General features: G+C 41.7%; 1 protein-coding gene and 1 long non-coding RNA gene across 4 annotated transcripts in view; one reads left to right on the top strand and one right to left on the bottom strand.

The window, feature by feature from the left end:
* LOC124855053 overlaps positions 1 to 24,146 on the bottom strand; it is an 80,382-nt gene that overhangs the window by 21,634 nt on the left and 34,602 nt on the right. The gene's annotated exons all lie outside the window — the stretch shown is intronic.
* fgf10a (fibroblast growth factor 10a) lies at positions 3,264 to 19,817 on the top strand. The gene is made up of 3 exons (XM_035183965.1): positions 3,264 to 4,808; positions 16,980 to 17,083; positions 18,937 to 19,817. The coding sequence occupies exons 1-3, from the start codon at positions 4,358 to 4,360 to the stop codon at positions 19,135 to 19,137; spliced, it is 756 nt and encodes a 251-aa protein (XP_035039856.1). The 5' UTR covers positions 3,264 to 4,357; the 3' UTR covers positions 19,138 to 19,817.

The following is a 24,146-nucleotide window of genomic DNA, read 5'->3' as shown; positions in this document are numbered from 1 at the left end:
CTAAGTAGTTTTAGAGGTAGGAAAAAAAAAATCCAATATGTGGTGCTTCAGTGCATCCAACAAATTGTTTTCTGGTGTGACGAAACATTTTCCCTCATGGACAACTGACTTTCAACATCTGAGTCTTGTTAGGACTGTTACACACAACAACAAGGCTGCAGGGCGAGGCAATGAAGAGATCAGTCGGTAATTGATCAGTAACTGATTATTACTTCAATACTGACTGATTCGTGCTAACGAGTGCAACACAGCAATAGGTCTGAAAATGTCAGTGCAATAAAATACGGGACAGCTTGAACTTTGTGTATTTCTGCATGTGCGTGTGTTGTTATCCTACAACCCAAATTCAAGCCACAGACCCACTGACCAGATGTTATTTCTTCCTCTTTGTCCCTCTCCCTCTATCTCTTGGCATTTTCTTCTCTTCTTCTCAGTCCTTTGTTCTTTCCCGCAGAGTTTCCATTTTTATTGCTCTTCAAGTTCACATTTATTCATCCGTTAAGCCAGTGTTCTGCCTTTGCCCTTTCTGTCTCATCAACCCTTTAAGTGCTTTCTAGTAATCACTCTCACACACACACACTCACAATTATACACCACTTCTCTACGCAGCACTATTTTTATATTACACACCATTCATACACCGTCTGCACAGCTGTCAGGGTTCAGTATTCTGCCCAAGGACACTTCCGCATGCAGACTGGAGGTGCCGGGGATCAATCTACAGACCTTCTGGTTAGTGAACAACCTCATCTACCTCCTGAGCCATGCACAGCTGCCCAAATATAAGACCAAACTAATATTTTCTTGACTAATGAATCTGAATATTTTAATTAAAAGGTACATTTTTGTTGATGAAATGGCAGACTACAGACAACTGTCCATAATAATTTACCAGAGATAAGATGTCATCATCAACAAAACAAGTACCAAATATTCATTATTAAAATGTTATAAGAACCTGTGAATGTTTGACACTTCAACCTAAACAAAAAAATTGTTGTTTATTTTTGTGTCGATCAACTTATCTTTTCTTCTTCAAGAATACATAAAAACAAACAAAAACATTTTGGATTTTATAGCAATAGTGTTTTATTATCTGCCAGACGTTGATAAAAGGATATGATCGTATTCACACTGCTGGGATTTGTTCCACCTTGATGCATTCATGCGTCATCACGTATCAACACTGCCAGGAGCTAGTCTCCCCTTCCGAGGATCATGTCTGAACATGTCCGCCTCAGATATTCCCTCACACCACACTCAGCTTCTTGTTACGCTATTTGACATTTATTAACTAAGAACAATTTATGAGGTCTAAGACGAAGATCTTCAATAACATGCGGCATGATGAAGAACCACATCGTAAAGTGCTGTCCGTGGTGCTGAATGCTGTCAGCAGGTGTCGACACATAAATGGTCCTGTGGTACCTGAATATATGAACATAAGGTGTGCAGCTTGAAAATCAACTGTTTTAAAGATGAATTGTTATCTGTGGAAGTTGATTAATGGTTTCAAGTCATTTCTTGTGCCAAAATGCCAAATGTAAACTGAACATCTTTGGGCTTTGGTTGGTTGGACAAAACGAGCAACATGAATACATTATCTTGCGCTATAGGACATTTGTACAGACACTGGTTTCTGACATTTTATTGACCAAAGTAAAGATTAATTGACAGAATATTTGGTATTTAATTTATATAGAAAATGACCTATGACAGAGGCTGGAGCCATTTTCCTTTGGAAATAGAAGACTATAAAGTTGATGTGAAGGACAGATTGTTGACAGCAGCCAACATCTGTAAATTCTCACTTCCTTTACCACCTTGATACAGAAAAATGCATAGGTACAAAGCATGATGGATTCACATAGAGGAACTAAATGTAGGAGGAGTATAGAAGAACATCGTAAGTTTGCAGCATACCTTAAGCATGATTCAGCAGAAGAGGAGAGAAGAGGCGGAGATATGGCTGTTGTCTGACAATGTGAAAAGGAAATTAAACAATGCTGAAACCAGACAGTAGACCAAGATTCTTAGGGGTTGAGAGACAGCAGAACACGAAAGGTACAACCTCTTCCATCCAAACACAGAGAGATGTTTATCTAAAGATTAAACTCTAATGATTCCGGTACAGAAATATCTAGAACGCATCAGCTGAGGGGAACTTGACTCAGCTCTCAACTGATCTGTGCATCTTTAAATAGCACCCCCCCCCCCCAAAGAAAAATAATCATGGGGTAGATAAGTTGACCAAGAGTTATTAGTTTTACTCCCTAAGGAAGCAAGTGAGCAAGTGAATGCAATATGAAGAAATATTGTCTTATCATAATGTGTCCTGGGTATAAAAACTTTGTCATTGAATAGATGGTCAGAATGAACCTTATTTAATTATTATCTTCTTCAGAAATCTCCTGGTTTAAAATAAAAAAGGTATTTTGTAAACAAAAAAAGTAGAATTATTTTGGTACCAGAACTAGAAAAACTCATCAGCTCTTCTATTGAAACTAGTTATGGTTCTGAAACAAAGACTGAAACCATGACACAAACGTCCAGTCTTGTATTGTGTTGCACGACAACAGAACCAGGATAAACCCAACCACCCCCTGCTGCCATTCCTGACCTTTCATTGCTTTACTAATGGAACACAACTAATTTTTCATTTCAGAAATAACACAAATACATGTAAATCACAAAATTATTATTGTAGTTGGGGATGGGAGGCCTATATCTTACACATTGCACATATTTTATTGTCTACATGTGTCATGTGACTATTTTGGTCCAATCCTCATTAAGTGATCACACCTGCGGTAAAAAGTGAGGCTACTTTACTACTTTAATCAGCTCAAGATGGTGTATAACCCTGAAATCCCCCGCCAAAATAAAAGGTCTGTTATGGATTGGGAGAATCATTGGACTCCTATTCAAATCATTTCAAACAACACTGAGCTGTAATCAAGAGGACGAAACGTCAGAGGGATGGACCAAACTAAAAGAGAGATAGAGGGAAAGACTTTCTTCCTTCTTTTGGACCTGCTCTGCTCAACTGGTGGGGTTTGGTCTGGAAAGGGGAGGAGACGGAGAAACGAGCGAGAGGGAGGGAAAGAGAAAATGGGGGTGGGACAGACCCCCCCCTTCCCAGCACACACACACATGCACACACAAACACACGTACATGTGCAGACACACATGCACACACACGGCTCTTCAAAGCCAAGTGGTTTTCACAGACATCCAATTACACTAAGAGATGACATCTGGCGAACTGCAGCAGATAAATAAGGTGAAAGGAAAGACAAGATTCAGTAACCTCAGAGAAACTCCAGATAACCAGGCAGAGCGCCGCTGATAGAGATAGGAGAGAGGGAGAGGCAACGGAAAGAGGGGGGGCCAGAGGAGAGGGAGCCACACACGGGAGGAAAGAAGAGAGGCAACGCACTGCTCCAGCGCTCAGAACTCCGAGGTAGAGAGGAGAGACAGGGAGCTCAACTCACTGACAGACGCACAACAAGAGAGGGCAGAAAGACGAGAGGTCCCGGGCTCAGTTACACACTCAAGTGACTTCAAACCAGCACCGACCAAACAAGAGGCACAAAGAGACAGAGACAGAAAAGAAGAGAAGAAAGTCTGGATTTTGTGACTTTTTTTTTTTTATTGTGGCCCCTCTTGCATGGATTTTTCTGAACATTTTATGAGAAGCAGAATTATTCTTTTATTTTTTTGACTTCCTGTTTTTATTTATTCAATTTGTAGTCAACACTTTGGCATCTTATACCCAGAATTCCTCCGCCTTCTTGTTATCCACCCTGGACTGAAGGAGATGAATGGACATGTGTGGAGTAGATCTTTAATAGAATATATGAATGAACTGATATTTTCACTCTGAGTGTCTTTGGATGTGAGAGTGAATCTTTAGAAAAAAAAGGAATTTTTAGAGGGTGTGTGCGACCAGGAGCAAGAAGTAGCAAGAGGACAAGGAGAGAAGCCCCCGGTTGTTCCCGTTGTGAGGTGATCTGAGTTATGGATGTTGACGCAATCCTGAGGAATAAACAGCACCGGGGACTTCAGCAGAGTCAGCCACAACACTGAGGGCTTCCCCACCACCACCACCAACTGCACCCATCACCAGCATTACTGACAACTCTACATCTGCTTAAGACTTAAAAACTGATCAATCTTCAAACCAGACGTTCTACAAGTTTTACACCACAGTGCCGGTGAGGTTGTGGGTCCCCAGACAGAGGAGGTGTAGTCGCTGGGCCGGGGGAGTTTCTCCCACTCTTGTTCCCTCTCCCTGCACCCAGCTCAGCATGCCCCAGCCCCTGTGCACCTCCACAGCTCTCCCAGCTCCACTACCATGTGTAGATGGACAGTGACACAAGGTGCACCGGTCGCCTGGTTCTCCTCCTGCCCCTGCTGCAGACCTTCACTCCTCCTCCCCCTCACCTTCCTTCTCCTGCTTCTCCTGCTCGGACCCTCCTCGTCCTCACCGCTGTCTGCTCTATCATCACGGTCAAACCCGGACAGGAACCACAATGCACCGGGAGGGACTCCTCCTCACTTCTTCATCCCTCACCCGCCACCTTCCTCATCACCCGCTCCTCTGCATGCATCTTCTGCGAGGTTGCCACGGGCAACTAATGTATCATCGTCCTCTGCGACAGTTGTCGGACGCCACGTGCGGAGCAGCTACAACCATCTACAAGGAGACGTGCGGCAGAGGAAACTGTTCTCCTACCAGAAATTCTTCCTTCGCATTGACAAGAAAGGGACGGTTAATGGCACCAAAAGCGAGGACGATCCGTACAGTAAGTGAGATTTGTCTTGCTCTTGAATGTGCTTTATTTGTACCTTAAATTTTAAACAGCAACTTATGAGGATTCAAAACTGTTCTTTCACTTTCATATTCCCATAATCTGCCAATGAGAACAATATGGCAGAAGATGCACTGGCCGTCTCCCATTAGGTCTACTGTGTTTATATGTGCAAAGTGATGTTTCTGTTTTCCACTTCTAAGCAACCATGCACATGAAGACAGGTGACTGGGCAAAATAACAAATAACAGAGCTGCGTGCCTCTCAGCCTTCTCACCATGTGTACAGGCAGGCATATTTGCCAGACTACAGAGTTTAAGAAAAGACAGCATGACAGTAGGAGAGTGGGAGAGAGCGGAGAGGAGAAAACAAAATGAGTAAGCCAAGCAGATAAATAAAAGATGATCCACTGGAACCAATTAGAAATTGTTCAGTTCTTCCTCTTTGGGGAAATATCTGAAACACAACTATCACCAGTCCCCCAGGGAGAATGACAAGAAGACTAACTCATTGCTGCTATTGTGCCGCAGCTATAATAGTAGTGGGCATATGCTAAGTATGAGGTTATACTGACTCAGATGTAAAGTAATAACCTGCTCATTCTTCTGGTTGTGCATTTTGCGGCTTGTGAAGTATGATTTTAACTTCTATTTATCCTGAGAAGGGTCACTTAGCACACATGCTCTTTTGTCAGCATCACTCAGCCTCACATTCACACACAGTTACACTCACACACAGCTCTTGAAATATGTTAACTCTTAAAAGAAAATGACTGGATGAATGCAGTATGTACGCATTTTGCAGAATATTTTATAACATACATATTTAATGAACATAATTGTGACATATGCGCTGGTTTGAAACTGAACTGCACCAAAATGCTTGTTGTATGATTGCATGCAAACTTCAACACATCTGTACACTAGCAAATAAAAATAGTTTTAAGAACTTTTAAGGGCCATTATAATCATTTATGACTGAAAATCAGATGTTCATTCTAAAGTCCACATCTTTATCTTCTAGTTAAACACATCTGGAAATTCTCCAGGGCTACCACAGTCTTCTGGCCTCAAAGCAGCTCAGAATAGCTGCTTCGCCCGAGGCCACATTGACAGTAGTTGCTGAGGGAGAGCAGAACATTACTCCCACATTTACCTGCCCAGAGTTTCCCTGCCAGTTAACAGAATCAAATGGGTGAAACACAAACTAATCTCTTTAAGATGAATACAACAGGCCAGCGGTGCATTACGCCCACTGCGTGTGTGAGAATCTGTAACAGCATGTCATGCATGCGTCTCTGAGAGTCTAACCGCATATGAAGATCTTTATCGCTCGCACACCTTCATACACATGTCGTAGGTTTGAATGCATGTGTCTGTGGGTCTGTGGTGCTGTACAAGCCTCTCCTGCTGAGCGCTCACACACTCGCACACACACGCTTGAGCACAGAGAGGCCAGTCTTGCACATGGCCTCCATATGGCAAAGCCCACTTTTATTAGGGCCAGGGCCAGTGTGAATATGTGTGTGCGTGTGCATGTGTGTGTGTGTGTGTGTGTGTGCCACTCAGACACCAAGGCTCTGCCAGACATGGCTGAAGGAATTTCAATTAGCGTCTCTTCCTCCCTCCCCTTGCCTGCAGTCCTCTCTGACACACACACACACACACACACACACACACACACACACACACACACACACACACACACACACACACACACACACACACACACACACACACACACACACACACACACACACACACACACATATATATAAAGAGTTCAACCATTAGAGTGCAACCAGTCACCAACTATAATGGCATCAGGTCATGGCATTACAGGCACAATCCATCAATTTCAACAGCTCTTGTCTTGATTGTTGTGGGAAATGGGTAAAAACTCTCTAGAGGAACAAACTTTAAATATGAGGACTTTAAGCTGGATGTACCTGATAGCAAGTGCAGATGTAAAACATGTTTCAGATTAACAGACGATGGGTGGAAACGTGCTGCTTTGGCTGTGAGGAAATAATGATTAAATGGTGTGTGAGTGCACACCGCCACACTATACACTATAGTGTTTGCATCTGTGCAGGGACTTTGCATGTACAGGAGTTTGTACACTTAGCTAATGCGCCACCTTCTGATACTTTGCATGTGCTTTAAAATCTGCAGAGAACAAATTGTACCCTTCAGAACATAATTAAATTCTCCTCCCCTAACTGAGAACAACGATGTGGTATTTGACATACTAGACATGTTTTTTTACACATGACCCTGCTCAGGAGCTTCGTGATATAATGTGTGCATCTACATTTTCAATGTACTTTTTATGCTACAGACTATGAAAGTTCATTATGTGTAGGAATAATAGTGAATTAAAACAAATGTTTCAAAGCTGCACAGACTTATTGGGAATTTGACGCAGGTTTCTGGCCTTTATGTGCTTATGACAGACAAACTTTTTAAGATAATGCATTCAACATACTAAGTCACATAATTAACCCTCATAACACAGGATGCTACAATTGCACCAATGTGTCAAAGTCAACTCACGTGTTGCATATCTGGAATTTGACCCCGGAGCTCATTGTCAGAAATGGACCACTCCTTTTAGGAAAGCATTAAACTGGAAAAATAAAGTGTGGGAGCAGTTGTTAGTCCGGTTGTCATGGTCTAGTAGTCTGGTAATGTTCAGGAGGTCAGATCGCAAATGAGTGTCATTAGATGGTGTCAGAGGTGATGAAGAAGTTTTAGGTGCAGCTCCGGGGTCGAGGCTCTCCTCCGCAGCCGAGCCTTTCTAATCATCTTGTCAAAGCTGGGGGCAAAACGTCACTCAGGGTTAAGGTGGTGTGAATGCGAGCTCACCGGTCCTCGTCAGTGTTTGTCTATTAGTGTTCATGTGATCAGTGCCCGTCTTTCCATTTCACCTCATCCTTCGTAACCCTGCTGCATGAGCCGTCATGTGGTTCTTATCGATGCTGCCAGATCTGTCCTTGTTTTCTTACATCCACGTTGTCCACAGACTGTTACACTATGTCTACAAACACACAAATAAAGTGTACATGTGTTTGCAGTTGGACCACAGTTCATTTATTATTAAATGGTGCCAACTTTACTTAAGTCGGAGCTTTGATTCTCACTGTGGCCACCCAGACTGTAAAATCTGCCACACATACTTATTGTTGACATGAATCAGAGTGGACACATTACCCACTGACATGAATGAATCTCACGCTCCAGAATTTATGGATAGTCTAATACAGGGGACGTTATTTTGATTTAGGGCAGCTTTTTCATGTCCGGGCTAAATACACATGTCTACCCCCTCTGGTTTGACCTCTACCTATTGACCCAAGTCAGGAAGCTTTGTTAATGGAAAGGTCAACACCTTACACAGTGCATCACTTTTAGCTGCTTGGTTACTCAGCAGCCGCCACTAGCTATGTAATGTAGGTCAGGGGATACAGATTTTGCATTCTTTACCGTTTACTTCAGATTAACATAGTGTGCTAGTCTAATACAGTACAGTTGTATTTTCACTGAGGAGGAAACATTTTCTCTTACAGAAAAAATTCTCCATCTTAACAAGAATTTCTTCCTATTATTGAGTCCTGAAAGTCTTTATTTTCTCCTACAAAAGAAATAAATCTGCAAGTTCAGTGAGACAGTTTCAATCTCATTCTAAAAATAATCTGTCTGGATCAAAAAAAAAAGGTTTATTTGTGTTAGAAAACTTTATTATTTAATTCCATTTGCACATTCTTCTACGTTGTAGTTTAGTTACAATCCGAATGACAAAAAACGGGGGGGAAATACTTTAATCTGTTGTTTTAAATGAATGTAAATCTTTATCTTTCTCCTCTGCCGCCATAAACCTCCAATGACTCAGCAAGTTTAAAACAAAATAAAAAGTTCTCCTTCAATTTATCTCCTTCAAATTATTCCCATCTTCCCCCTTTTTTCCCTCTCTCGTGGTATCTTCCGGTGTTTTTCTTTCTTGATGAGCATGTTTAGAGTTCTCGTGGGAAAACGTAACAGTGTGGCCCATAAAAGAGAGTTATGAGGAGGTATTGGATGCACCAGAGGTTAGTGTCAGCATTGCTTTTCATTCAAAGTTACTCTGACATCTTCATGGTCTCCCCCTTCTCCAACGGCCGTAAATAAACGTGGTGCGCAAATGTCACTGCACAAGCTTGTTCAGGAAAAACTGAGCCCATCATCAAGGGCTCCTTAAGCTGCCAGAGCCAAGTTTCACATCAACAATCCCATTCAGCTGCAGAGTAAACACGATAAACATACACTACCTACACACTCCCTCCTCGATTTGATCTCTTGTGAGCTTCCCTCTAACATCGATTTTGCTTATTGCTTAAGAAACAGGAAGTAGTCTCAGATTCCCAGGTTGTTATCTGACTGCAATGATGAGCAGCACTGATGAATTCAGATAAAAATCCATTTGCTTACGTACAACACTCCTCATAGTGATGCTCTGTTAATAAACTGCAGCAGGAGTCTGGATCAAATCATGTCAGTTCTCATTCATGACTCCTTTTACTGGAATCTACTGAGCAAACACTGTCTGTGACCTGGAGGAACAAAATTACATAATATTGATTATCTTACATAAGAGCAATTTGATTTTACTGTAAATAAGACAGACTGACTATGAGCATTGATCATTTATTGCAAACTTTAAAAGAAATATGGATTAACCGAGCAATTTCTTGGTATTTACTGGGAGTTTAATGGCACTTTACAAAATGTTGTTGCACAATCTTTGATGCCTTGAGTCTGAAATGCTTAGTTAGGGACTAAACATTTAATGAGAGTACCAGAAATCAGGCCGAGAAAGAACAAACTGCACCTACATTTGATGGGGTGTTGGTTACACTCTGAACCATTTTACAACAATAAAAATAGACCTAATCTAAAACTTTTGAAACTTTCAAAGGCTCTAACTTGAGTTGTTATGCAATACATTCTCTGGCAAATCTCTCAATAACTTTAGTAATGCACAATTTTGCACAACATCCATTTCTAGTTGAAATAGTCGTCAAAGGCCTCCACATGGATTTGTTTTGACACTAAAATGCAATGATTTCATTGACAAAACCAAACTTTCTAGTGAATCTTCAGTTTTTTGCCATTTTAAATGTCGCCAAGTTGTTTTCCAGTTACAGCATGAAATTGCATCATGTAGATTATCAAAAACATCTAATACAACTTCTTTCCGTTCCCTGTCCTCCCTCGTCAGCACCATTTTCCATGTTTCACATGCAGCGGTGAGTGTGAAGGTCTCGAGGTTCAGATGTACAAGTGCCTTTGACCCCATCACTTCCCACACAGGGTCATTTAAAGCATGCGTGTGTTGATGCTTTGGAAGTGCTCTGACGACACATGCAGAGCAGAAAACGATCAGAACAACACAGTTTTCCATCAAGATATTTTTTTTCATTGCTTTTGAAAGCTCTGTGCTTTGCCAGGCGTCACTGAGGACAATGACAGGGTCCGTCTCATTTTTCCATCACTGTTCACATATTTCCTGACATTGCAGCCCAATATTTTTCCATCAATTCACTCCCCTGTCCATTAATGTGTCAGCTACAACATGACTGAAATAGGAGCCAGATTTCTGTAGGCAGACGGAGGTAGCGTGGCCAAAAGCCCCACCAGTCCGGCACCACCTTAAACAAAAGCCTTTCAGCAGCAAATCATGTTTCTGTAACATCCTCCGCTTCGTTGGAGCTTTCCAGCTCTCTGAAGAGAAAATGGCTCCAAACACAGAGAGTCGATTACTGTCCACAATCTTAACTCAGACATCTTTGTTTTGATGGACAGCTTTTTTCATCGTTTGTGTTATGTGGAGGATTCTTCCATAGTACGATCATACACCTCCCAAGGTGATACTCTGACCTACGTCTTCTCAGTAATATTTCTGCTTTCCAAACAACTTTCAAGCTTTGGTGCAAATCATCTTTTCCATGAAATATCTGGAAGCAGAGTTCATATCTTTAATATGGAGAAGTATCATCTGTGTGAATCCAAAAATGTTGCACATTCAGCTCAGTCCCTGGCTCACCTCAGAGATGTCCTCCCAGTAATCCAGCAGTTTGTTGCTGTCTAAATAACAAGTCATCACATCCCACAATGAACTGCAAAACCGAATCACAGCAATGTTCACTTTGGAGTAAACATTGAAGGAAAAGTGAAAGAAAAGTTAAGAAGTGATAATTGTGGTATTTGTCGTGTCAGAAGAAAACTTAACTCAATGGTCTCTGATGTGTGTTGTTGAAAAATTAAGATTTATTGCTGCAACAAGCATTGTTCACAATTTTTCATATATATATTTGATTAGACCAATTCATCAAGAATATTATAGCTGCAGCCCAAGTTATTTTCTCAAACTAAAAACATCCAGCCCTGAAGGTAGCTTTTCTCGACCAGTAACTGTGCTGTGAAGTGCAATGGAAGCCTAATACTGAAAGTGTCATTTTGGTGTTAGCCTGGTGCATGTGAACAGGCAGAATTCATGGCCAGTAAAACAGCAGGAGGTGAAGAATAGCATCTGTGAAAGATAACATCCAGGACTGCCGCCATATAGACACCATGTGCTTCAAGAAAAGCCCCCTACCAAATACACACACACACCTCATGTTCCTGCTCCCCTCCTATACTCTCTCACTCACCCCTAACCCTGCTACACACACACACACACGAAAGTGAGGCTCTTAATGGAGTCATCAAAGGTAAAGCTGAGAGCTCAGAGTAGAGTTCAGAGGCATCTGGGCCAGTCTGGCCATTTGAACAGAGAAGGCAGGAATGCCAGCTAATTACTCTGTGTGTGTGTGTGTGTGTGTGTGTGTGTGTGTGTGTGTGTGTGTGTGTGTGTGTGTGTGTGTGTGTGTGTGTGTGTGTGTGTGTGTGTGTGTGAACATAATGCACATGTGAGAAGAGACAATAGCTATATAGAGAAAGCTGCATGGGACAATCTGAATAATATTTATGCTCGTCTGTGCATAATATTTGTGGTGTAAGATAACAAGATTTCTGAAGCTGGAAGTCCAGAGCCAACAATGCCGACCACAACAGTTGGGAAACATCGCACTGGCAGCTGAGGAGTAAATGAAAAATGTGTAAATTGCAGACAACCGCCAAAGCACTTTGACTGCAAACAGAACTCCCGCCGTGTCAGGCCTGTGAAATGTTTTGACAGAAACTGGCAGCTTTGCCACTTTATCGTGTTACAAAGTCAACTGTGTAATCACAATATCTCAGGTGGTTATATGTTTTGTTTCTCCTCTTTTTTCTCTCCTTTCGGTCAAATCACTGTGAATTTCTGTCGGTTTCCTCCCAGCTTCTCACAAACGCATGTGACATAACTCGCTGCGGTCTCGCTGCGCTCGGAAAAGTGAGCTTAAATTATGCGGACTGGAATGATGAGCCACGCAGACGAAACTTAACGCTATCTGTTGGCTAGACCTCCGGTATTTTAAACACTCAGGTGATCTGTTTTGTTTGATTCCAGAATAATCTGGGTTTGTTTTTCTTAAGGAACCTCAAGCCAGTTCCGAAATAACACACAGCCTGAACACTGTGCGGTTATGGCTATTTCTGAGGGAGACGGTGATGTGAGTGCTCCTGTCAGGAGAGGAAATAAAACCATTATGGGGCAAGAATAAGCTAAATAACACTGTGAGTACACGTCAAATATAAATGGAAAATATACTTGAGAAGAAACCCAGTCAATGAAGCGAACAAAAACACTCCTTTATCTACTCGATATGATTTATAAACCCAAAAATTTAATAAATACAAAATAAATTTTGAAAAAATAAATTACTTTACCAAAAAATTGCATTTGTGAAAATATTTTGACCGTGTTAAAATCAGAAACAGGCCTGTGTTTTCTCAGCTTCAGTCGTCCACATGGGCTTTGATGTGGCCACTTAACACAGGATGATACTGTTGTCCACCACATCAAGTCTAAACCAATACCTCAACGCTCCTCAGAACACATGATATACAGCAGTTTCTACTCCAACCCAATATCTTCACCAGCGCTGGCCAAGCAAACTGCACAAGCAAGAAGTGTTTGTTCTCTCTCAAACATCATAAAGGGCCGGAAATATTCAACCAAACTCGAGGACAAGAACAAAATGTAAAGGAAATAGTCTGATCCTTTCAAAACCACAAGTGGCCTTAAACGCAGCAGCCAAGAAGACTTATTTGTTTTTGAATGACTTTTTTTTTTATGCGTTGGGTCATTGTGTTTTGTAGTTGTATGGTCAAATAGAAGACTTTAATATTTTCACTTCATATCTGATTTTAACATTGGTGGTTTGTATTTTTTGAATTCCTCTATTTTTCTTTTGTATCTTTTATTTATTTTATCGATTATTTTACTGGAATGGATTTCGGCTGTTGCGACCACGTAAACTGTCATGTCACAGTGAATTCAACACGTCGTCAGTCACTCTGTTGCCATGGTTTCAATGAGAAAACTGATCTTCATGTTCAGACCTCAACCGATGCAAATCAGACATTAAATCATAAAAACAATACATAACAGGGCTGCTTGTGCTTTATGAATTTTATGTCTTGAATGTTGCATTCATTTTTCACATTAAAAAGAAAGAGAATTGGTCGGGTTGAAAAAAACACAGGAAATTCGAGGGCGCGTCCAAATACCTTCGCTAGGGACGTAGAATAAAAAGAACCATAAACCATCTCACTGAGGAACCGGAGTTCATGACACAAGCTTGTCCACAAGTGACAACATTACACAATACAGAGCGAGACCTCAGCGGGTCTGCAGGCCAACAGTAGACCCACTCACAGCTGGTCACCGCGTCGAGGTCACGATGTGAACAACCGCAGTATAATCTTCAAAAAAGCCCCCGGATAAACAGTGGAAACATTTTCACAACCTCTTTTAACCTTTAGGTTCAGCTGGAGTCTCACGGACCGTGTTTCCAAAGGGGCTAGCCGGGGGATGACGGGAGGGGCTGTGTACGTCCCTCTGTGTGAGGTAGTTGGGAAGATTATTTAGTTAACGAAGCCAACGTCTACTTCTCATCGTCTCCATTTGGCTCCAAACTGACCATTTGTTTTAATATCAACTTGTGTTTGTTGCACTTTGAAAGACGTACAATGGTGGTTTATTTCAGAAAGTGTCAAAGCACAAATACTGAACTAGCATGGTTTCCGTCGCCCTACGGGACCTTCTTCCTGTATCTCTGTTCTTGTTCCCGTCCCAAATGCTTCCAACCAATAAGCAGAGTGAACATTTCTCCTGTGGTTTGTAGTGGTGCAATTTGGTTTGTTAGGATTTTTGTGTGAAACGAAACCGAAACAAGTAAAAAAACTGTCCAAGTTTAGAAACTCATCAGCCGACTTGGACCAGAACAAATAAACTGTGGGTGTGAAACCGCCCTGAGAATCAGATGACAAAATCAGACAAACAATAGATGAGGAGCATAAACTACAGCAACCACCACAACACTATCATCCAATAAAACCATCACTATGATCCATAAAAGCTGTAGATCATAAAATGTTGTATTTCTGAGTTGAAATGTACTCTAATGGTAGATTTTCATGTACATTATGGATACGAGTCCCAGTGGAGTTCCATAACAAACCCAGTAAACAACGTAGTGGTCTTTATGAAGTGGTTAATAAACAGTTTCTTACAGTTGGGAGGCCAGACTGTGTTTATATGAACTCTGAGCTCTGTTAGTGTTCTGGTTTGAGTTTGAATGGAAAAAGACTCTTTTGGCTCGTTTTCACCAAAGTTATTGAGTTGTTACACACAGGTGTTTGCCCTTGGTAGTTTCTTAAAATATGTTGATATCAGAAAATGTCCGTGCCTTTTACATTAAATGGACCGTGTGCAATTTGCGCTTTCAGTGTTGGGTCATAAAAGTTTTTTCTTTGCACGTGCAAACATAAATTCATAATAAATATGCTGGGCTGAGATCCAGGGCGGCGCATGAAGGGAGAAAAAAAAGAGCATTTGACAAATATGTAACCTAAAATATTGATATGGAAAATTGTTGGATTAAAAAGTAGTTTTAAAAAGTTATAATTGCAATTTAGGACAAGTACAAGAGACCTAATTGTTTGTATGTGTGTACATGTCTACATCTGCGTCCTGACGTGTGTGTGTCTGCAGTGACACAAGGCAGGCTGCGGTTTCTCTCCATCCCACTTGCCATAAACTCTGTTGCCATCTAAGCCTTTTGTTGCAGCCTGGCCTTTTAACTGGCAGGCAGACAGGCTGCTTCTTGTAACTGGTAAAGGGGCCATAAAAGAGCCTTGCGCTTTTATATTGACAAACCACATCAAACAGGAGGAGGGAAAACGGTTTGAACAGGTGGACCGGCCGTAAGCGCAGCACAGACCGATCTTATTTTGACCAATCGCAGCTCAGAAATGTTGACTGTGGTGCAGGGAGATGGACCGTTTGGAATCTGATTGATCAGTTTTGCCCTGAGGTACATGCCTCTGTGAGTAATGCTCTCAACATCCCAAGCCAACATGATGCACTGGGAGCAACAGAAATCTTCTTGAAATTTAGAGGTTCAGCAACAGCTTTTATCAACCAAATGTGGGAACTGTTGGGACGGATTAATGCCTGTAATCTTCGGCCAATGACTACATTTAACAAAAAGAAACGAGGCCAAAGACCATTTAAAAGACAATACATACAAGATGGCAGATTGTTTGTCACTGCAAAACATTAAAAACGTATAAAAGCAAAATTATTTTAATCAAATGCAAAACTGTTTCTCACTGCGCTTGCAAAGAAATGAGAAGAAGCACTGGGACACAAAAGTGGAAATATACGTGTTAATGCAGTGAGAGACAGTTTCTGCGTAAAGAGGTTCAGAATGAAGATTCACAGCTTCACTCCTTCATCTTCATCACTCTGACCATCATAAAAATCACACCAGGGCTGTAGAATGTGGCAAATCTGTCTGAGGATGAGGGAGTTGGAGTAAGGGCAGGGAAAGGCCATCTTGTCTAAAAGCAGGTATGATTTATATCAGCATTGAAGCTTAAAGAACAAAGTGAGGGTCAATTGCTTGGTCTTTTAGTTCACTTCTATATCTATAATTTCCAAGCTCTTCCTGATCCACTGTTTCTTCCATAACATCTTATCCATGTGTCTGAGCTGCATCCACCTGCAGTTATTCTTGGTAAACCTTCCACTATATGTCTATGTGTTTGTGGTTTTTAAAGTTGTCCATTCCTCATTACTCCAATAGAAAACTGTCTAAGAAAAGCTCTAGCAATACTCTGTGTAAACGGTCTCCCGTTCTCACTTTATCCTTTTGACTATTCCTGCAACCAGGCCCCACTTCCCTCTGGCCCCTTTAGCTAATCCTCTCAAAACCCCTGATAGTTTTATGGCTTGGTGTAACTGACTTTAGGATGAGAGAAGAAAGAGCCGGCGACCACAGCTTAAACCAGTAATTGGTTCAGGCTTGAAAACTGATACGGATGCCTTGACCTCTTGCCAGTCTGGCAGCCAAAAAGCCTCTCTCCGTCCTGTCCGTGTGCCTGCCTGCAGCTCCCCTGGTCAGAAAAAACAAACAGAGCGGAGAATTTTTTTTTCCTGGCTTACACCTCGGTCCCAGGGCATGCAGCCCACAAGCTAACCAGCAAATGAACAGGGGGCAAGAGGCCAGTCTGAGGTCTGACAGTCGCACAGTGAAGAAAAGGGGCAGACAGGACTGGGGTTCACTTGTGAGGAAGAAAGTGTAGGTTTCTGCTGCAGGATTTAAGGGGTTTGAAGCCATTTAGCAAAATTATGAAATGCAATTTTTTGTGATGCATGCAAATGTAAAACTTCATATTCCATGATAAGTCTTTGCACATTATAAACTGGCAAGGTTTTCTTGCACGGTTAAGGAAATCTTTTTGATACGATTTTGTGCTTCCCTCGGGTTTGTATCAGGATTGTCATGGGTCGATGAACAAGAAAATTATAATTTGTCGGAGCACTAAACTGGACCCTAAATATTTGTCTGGTATGAGAAAAAGAAAATGCCAGCAGATCAGAAAGAAATCTACAACATACATGAATGCAAATGTATCGGAGGAACTGATCCTCACAACATTTTGACATGGTTTTTCTCTCTGTCCCCTGCTTTAACAGGTATTTTGGAGATCAAGTCAGTGGATGTGGGAGTGGTGGCCATCAGGGGCCTCAGCAGTAACCACTACCTGGCAATCAGCAAGAAGGGATTGCTATACGGAGCGGTGAGTCACAGTTTGTCGCCTTCTTCTACCTGATACTTGTGCATCCACAGTCTCCTCTACTTTTCACAAGAACACTCACATGACTATTGAATTCATCTGCTGTCGTTGTCAATAGAAGTGATTCAAAGTCCTGCAAAGGACAGTTTTCACTCTGCAGCTTCTCCTCAATGCTTTTTAAAACAATGGCTGCAAGACTCTATTCCAGAAATAGGAACCGCAGTTAGTCAGTGTGAGCTCTCCTCTCTGCTACCTACCTTTCCTCCCCTCTCCATTCAGAAACAGGAAACACAATCCTTCAGTTTCTCTATTCTGCTTCAGTCCCTCTGGGGAGAGCAGCCCTTGTTTCATCCCTTTTCTATCACTCTCTTTCTCCCTCCTTTTCTTCAGCTCAGTCTCTCATCCCTCCTTTTTACCCCCCCTCTTTTCCTGGCTTTGAAAGGACCCAAACTTTCAGCATGTCTCTCTGGGGCCACACCACAGATGAAATGACACACGGTAGAAAAAGAAAGAAAAAGAGGCATTCTGTTGCATGGCCTGAAACTGAATTCCCATGACGTCTTCTGCCCGGTGCAACACAAACCACAGTAGCACGGCGGTGAAGGGCTGGCGTTCGATTTCACCTGATGGGTTTACACAGTAACTTCTTTATCCAGTGGTAATCAAATGAAATCATTGTTTCATTATATCGCCAGATTAATACATGTGTGACACAAAGGATTATAACTGGATTTAGGTTTTTACCATGATTCACTTTGTACAAAACTCTCAAAGATATTAACAGTGAAGGATATTCACCGAGTAATCTGGGATATACATTGTATTTTAAAAGTCTATTAGATGTAAAGATGTTTTACTTTTTTACATCCGTAACGTGATTAATCTGCTTTACTAGCACTTTAATTGAAAGGCAGCCAGCTCCCACTTGTTGTTTGGTCATACCGAGCACCAGAGTTAGTTAAAAGGCTGCACAGCGTCTGTGAAATATTCTCATTTTGCTTCGGGAACATTCAGTTTTACTTCTGGAACCAATTTGAACAGCTGTGGCCAGAGAGAGAAAGAGAGGGAGACTTAAAGTGTGTGTGTGTTTGTGTGTGCGCGCGAGCGAGCAGGAAAAGTACAATTTTACTTATGAATATCAACTGCATATAGTTAACTCGCTGTTTATACGATATTCGCCTTAAGCACCACTGCAGCTTTGAGTGAACTGACTCTCAGATCATTTTCTCTTCACTTACCAGTGGGTGGTCACTGTGGTAAAGCTCACAAACATGGTGTCATGATGCTCTTTGTTGGCATCGAGCCTGAAACCTTTGAGACACCACATCTCATGGTAACCTCTCTGGCCCTGTCCCATTCCTCACATTGGATACTGGTCTTAAGCAATGTCTGGGCCATTTGTTGATCCCTGTTGTCACAAAGTAAATTATCAACAGGATATTGTCGTATGACAAGATGAAGAACTACAATGAAATAAACATTAGCGCACATGAAAAATATCTTACTTTCCAACAAATAATCACAAATTTCTTGGTGAATTTGGGACAGTGTTAATGAAATTTAAAGATCAAGAAGAACCCACAAAACGCACGGATATAGGAGAAGAAAATAGGAACACTGCGGCTCCATTACAGAAACAAGTTTATTCACTTTCATTTCAGTGAACCAAACTGTTCAAGTGATGTTTAACAAATAAGAAGCCACAGATGTAACTAAGCCTCCTGTTTTAAAAACAGATCAAGTGTTTTTTTACAAACACTGTCTGATAAATATTTGGCAGTAGCCATTCCAGACAGATCTGTTATTTTTAGTTTCTCTACTCTGATTTTCACGTCTCCCGTGTTTCTCCTCCACAGAGGGACTTTGGTCCGGACTGTCGTCTGATTGAACGCATTGAGGAGAACAAGTACAACACCTATGCTTCGGCAGAATGGCGCAACAAGAAGAAGCACATGTTTGTGGGATTGAACGCCAACGGAAAGCCAATGAAGGGGAGGAAGACGCGGAGGAAAAACACAGCCACTCACTTCCTGCCCATCGTGGTACAACCACGGTGATTGGACGTGGGAGAACTCTGCAGACTGTAGGGTACTGGACTTATCTGGAGTTATAGTGGTGGCTTTATTGGACAGATCTGAGCGGGATCTTAATGATGCACTGAGGAGGACAAGAATGGAAACCTAGAGACATTTATCTCTGTTGGATAAAGACATTTCTATTTTTAAAGAAAGAAATAAAATATATTGGTATACAATGTATATATTATTTTCTGTTTTAAGTTATAAAGTACATAGGCACAGTAGAAAATATGAAAAGAAACTGACTTCTGTGCCAAAATGTGATTTAGTAACTCACATTTCTAGATTTGTGTATATGTGAAGCGCTTGACTGGCAAGAGATGAAAATGAAATGACAGGAGGCAAAGATGCAAGAGAGGAGAAGAAAGAGGAAAGAAGAGGAAGTAGTGATCGAGAACTGAGTGATGGAAAAAGAGAAAAGACAAGAAAGGAGGGGAAGAAGGAAATGGCAGAGCTGAGAGGATTGAGTCAAGAAAGCACCACCACAGCAGCAAGTCTAACGCTATCATGGTTTTCCTTTAAATTTATTTATTTTGTGTAATATTTAACAAAAAAAATCAAACACACAAAAAGGACAAAGTCTTGTCTTTTTTTTTTACCATTTATGCTTCTCTTTTTGAATACTAATCATTTAAACCTGAATAAATATAAAAAAATAACATATTTGTCTTTAACTTGTTTGACTGCGTTTGAATCTTTTGCTCATATTTTAAACTAGAAGGGCGCTCCGAGAGCACGTACATCTGCCAAGGCTAATTCCACTTGATCGCCTGGTAAAAACAGTGTTTCCAATTAATTATCTAGATTGGCAGTGTCACAGTTGCATGATGAACTTAAAAACGTTATTACGTCTTCTCATAATAATCCATCCACAGCGCAATTTGACGCATGCTCCCGCTTTCGTCCATGAAGTTTTTACCATCTATACAGACAGTCCGACCTCATAGTTACAACTCTATCACACAAGAATTTGTCCTTCACCCTGTAGCTGTCACACAGAATCTGTTGAGTGTGTTCATACATACGCCATAGATTATCGCCATAAAGTGAATGGAATCTGTGGGAAACTTCCTGGATCCGCACAAGAAAATAGGCGCTTTCCTGATCCATACTTCATTGTTCCAACAAGTTTCAAGGTTATCCCTCCAGTAGTTTTTGTGTAATCCTGCTCACTAACTGACAAACTAAACAAAAACATCACCACTTTTGTGGAGGTGTTAAAAAGCAAAGAGAAACAAACACATTAACAAGATTAATAAAGTTTTCCAATTACTTGTAGGGGTTCCTGTTTTCTTTAAATATTACCAGCCCTGTGTTGATGCTGTACTGGAGGTCATTAAACAAAGCAGTGCAGATTACATGTCTAGATTACGTACAATTATTGAAGTTAAAATCTTAACTCAAGGTCCGTTTAAAATAAGCCTTTTCCCAAAGCTTTCAGCCACATGGAATTAATCATTTAATGCCATTACCTTCGTCTGGGCAAACTAAGCAAATACCATCTGCTGATGAAGACCATACAAGCTTTTTCTCAAGCTTCTAACAACATCTGACAGTCTTCGTCAGCAGAGGGGCTTTGCTTAATTTGCCTAGATGCAGAAAACTCCATTCAGTGATGAAACCAGTGTGATTGAAAGCCTCAGAGCTACTAGAGGAACAATCAGTTAAGATTATATTGTCAAAGTATTATAAGGTCAAGAAAGGCCTTTTATGTGCAAATACTCAAATATATTGGCTATTCCAAAACATCAGAGTTGTCCTTATCCAAGTAATCAGGGTTTACAACGAACTGAGTAAGGCAGTGAGGAACTTTTATAAAACCAAGACGTGAATCTGTAAGAGATTAAGACTTTTGAAAGAAGCCCAGCAGACAACCTGGTTGATGAGCTCAGGGGGGTTTAATTTCTCGCTGCAAAAAAAACTCTCTTACAAGTACACACAGCAAACATGGCTTCCTGGAGGATAAACACTGTCTTCATGTGATAACAACAAAGATTAAACAGGCTTTGGAAATGGCCGACAAACACACTCACATACACGGGCGGCTGGGTAAAGAGGTGTGTGCATCAGTGTGGTCTAGCAGCTGGGAAAAGCCTCCTCCTTGACCTTACTTGTCTGAAACCTGTTGCTGTGCCCCCCGAGACAGAAAGACACATGGAGCAGGGCATATGGTATAACGTAAATATCACTCCCTTGTTTATCACCTGATTCTAATTAACTATGATGTCATGTTTTCTTTATTCCTCTCTCGTTTTCCCCCTTTTTCCTTTAAACTCCTTCTCTCGTGTTGTTGCTGTCCAGGTCCTGCAATTTTACCCCCCCCACCACTGTGTTTTTTGTCATGTCTTGGTAAAGTTCAGATAGATTCCAGAAATAGGGGGATCAGAGCGAGAGCAAGGTTATCTCACACACACACACACACACACACACACACACACACACACACACACACACACACACACACACACACACACACACACACACACACACACACACACACACACACACACACACACACACACACACACACACACACACACACACACACACAACCCTGCTATGCCCAGGGCTGCAACTGTTGCAATTTGTTCATTGAATCCATCACTTTCAACTCTCTGCCATCTGTTTGTGTGTGCGCGCGCGTGTACATGTTAATTTCCGAGTATGATGGAGCCCTCCAGAGTTGGTCTATCCCGCTGTGTTTATTACAAAAAGGTCCTTGATCCTCTTTTTGTGCTCAGGAATCCTCGGTGTCTCGCGCTCATGTCAAAACGTGAGTAAGTATGATGCATCAGGGGGATATTCAAATTTCCTTTCATCCTCCCAGGGCATCTAGTCCTTTGTTTATATGATTACTTGGGTGTTCTGTAAACGACATATCAAGTACAATTACTTTGAAATGTGTTCAAGACACTGATCCACCCCCTTCTCCCTCCCTCATAAAGTTCAAGGGCTGGCATTCCTGAGCCAAGATGTCTTTATTATTTGGTGGTACAATGGCAGAGATCTAAATATCAAAAACCTCCCATTTACATCTTTATTGGAACATTGGGAGTCTGGGTTCAAACTAGAGATATCTGAGACAAATTCGTCCACTTGTTCATTCAGAAAACTTGGAATCAAGTCTGCATATATATCATGTGTAGACCTCTTGGAAAAGCTTGATGTATTTTTATTGCAACTTTAACATGACTTAATGTGCTCTTGCCTTTACCCGTAATGCATAACAAGGCCAGACTTTAAAAGCGGGGGATTTATTCAAGACAGATGTTTCACACTGATTATCAACCCCAGTGACATCTGAGTTAGTCTGCTCAGCGGCACCGAGCCACACATCGTTTCTCCCGTTTCTACAGTGCGCCTAACATGTTTCTAAAAACTGTTTGCCAATGTCATTTTTTAGTGTTGTGCTTGGGTATGTTTGGTTAGTGTTTGGTTTGTTGAGGCATGTGGCGAGGCTCAGTATGCGGTTTCTGTTTTGACTACATCAGGATCTATCGGACCTGTGTCGGACCTCAAATGAAACATACACCATTGGCTTCACACGTTCACAGCTCCTCTGTTTGCTCAGAGAGTCTTGTGGCCGTGCGACCTGACCGCAGCAGCAGCTGTGAATATTTTACATCCCGGAGAGAGAGAGAGAGAGAGAGAGAGAGAGAGAGAGAGAGAGAGAGAGAGAGAGAGAGAGCCAGTGAAGGGGGGAGAGAGGGAGAGAAAGAGTGAGAGAGAGAGAGCAGGGTTGTAAGCTTTGAATGGGTGGGTTTGGAGGGGAGGTGAATAACAGAAAGAGCTGCAGTCCTGGGGGCATTTACAGCAGTGGGGCGGTGGTGGGTGGGAGGGGGTGTTTGCTGAGAGGGCAACGGTATGGACGAGATGCCAAAGGGTGAGAGGAGGGGGTGAGTGGTTGAGAGGAAGAAGGGGTGATGGGGGCGATTAAAGGAGTTGCCAGAAAATTTGGGGTTGGAAGGTGGGGGGATGGTTTAAAGAGGTATTTGCAGAGGTAAAGAGGGTTGGGGTGGGTTGGCTTGGGGGCAATCATTGGAAGCAGACCAAGGGAGTTCCTGGAACCAAGGAGGTGAACCAGGAGTCCTCCTCCTCCTCATGTTGAGTACTTTTACTTAATTTCTTGTCCTCTGCAGGCCGACTACTTGTCATTGTCTCTATTCCTCACCGTCAAATAACGTAACCTCTTTAGCCTTAAGTGATACTATTTAACATGTTTTTATATTTGATCATGATTCAAGTTAAAGCCATCAAAAAACCCTATTAGCTTTTTGTCTTGATGTGGTGGTAATGTCACAGCCTTCAAAAACACCATGTAAGGGAGTTGTAAGCTGCCATTTCCACTTAGACTGTATATGAAGATGGCCGACACGTCTCCATTTCCTCCCATTGTACAAACATTTAGCTAAACTACCCCTGATACTGGTGTCGCAATCTTGCACTCAGGCATTATTTGGAGTCTGTGCAACAGTGATTGTGGTGTGACCCATACACATGATCGCCAGACAGTCTCAGCTGTCAATCATAACATTTCAGCCATTTTTCTTATTAATACCATATTTAATGGAAAACTAAGAACTTGAACATACATCAGTGTGATTAGAACGAGCTGAAATGATTTGGTTCATGTCCAATCCACTAACATGAAGGAGGTGGGATTTATGATCTGTGCTACAGCCAGCCACCAGGGGCTTTTGGCTTCACTATTGGGGAGCTGTCATGTCGTCCATTTTTAAATACAGTCTATACTTCCTCCAAAAAGACTGTTTCAACCTGCTGGCTGCTTTGCACTAAACAGCAGACGAAAAAAAGAGCGATTAGACGACTAAATGTTTAACTTTCTCCAGGGGCTATAGAGCCTGAAATTTCACTTAGAAGTCGGAAATCAAAACGAGGCTGAAAAGACAATAATTCATTGACAAATGCATGTCTACAATTGGACAGAAATGCAGCTCAGTCTGCATCTGCAAGAGGTGTGAACATTT

The sequence above is a fragment of the Hippoglossus stenolepis genome, chromosome 18, assembly GCF_022539355.2.
Source record: "Hippoglossus stenolepis isolate QCI-W04-F060 chromosome 18, HSTE1.2, whole genome shotgun sequence".
NCBI classification, from domain to species: domain Eukaryota; kingdom Metazoa; phylum Chordata; class Actinopteri; order Pleuronectiformes; family Pleuronectidae; genus Hippoglossus; species Hippoglossus stenolepis.
The sequence above is the reverse complement of the archived record's forward strand: the minus strand, read 5'-3'. Positions and strand labels throughout refer to the sequence as shown.

Bases quoted from the DNA above. Each gene is read 5' to 3' on its own strand.
- fgf10a (XM_035183965.1), top strand. From the start codon at position 4,358: ATGTGTAGATGGACAGTGACACAAGGTGCACCGGTCGCCTGGTTCTCC. The intron at 4,809-16,979 runs GTAAGTGAGATT...CTGCTTTAACAG, and splicing joins AAGCGAGGACGATCCGTACA to GTATTTTGGAGATCAAGTCA. The intron at 17,084-18,936 runs GTGAGTCACAGT...TCTCCTCCACAG, and splicing joins AGGGATTGCTATACGGAGCG to AGGGACTTTGGTCCGGACTG.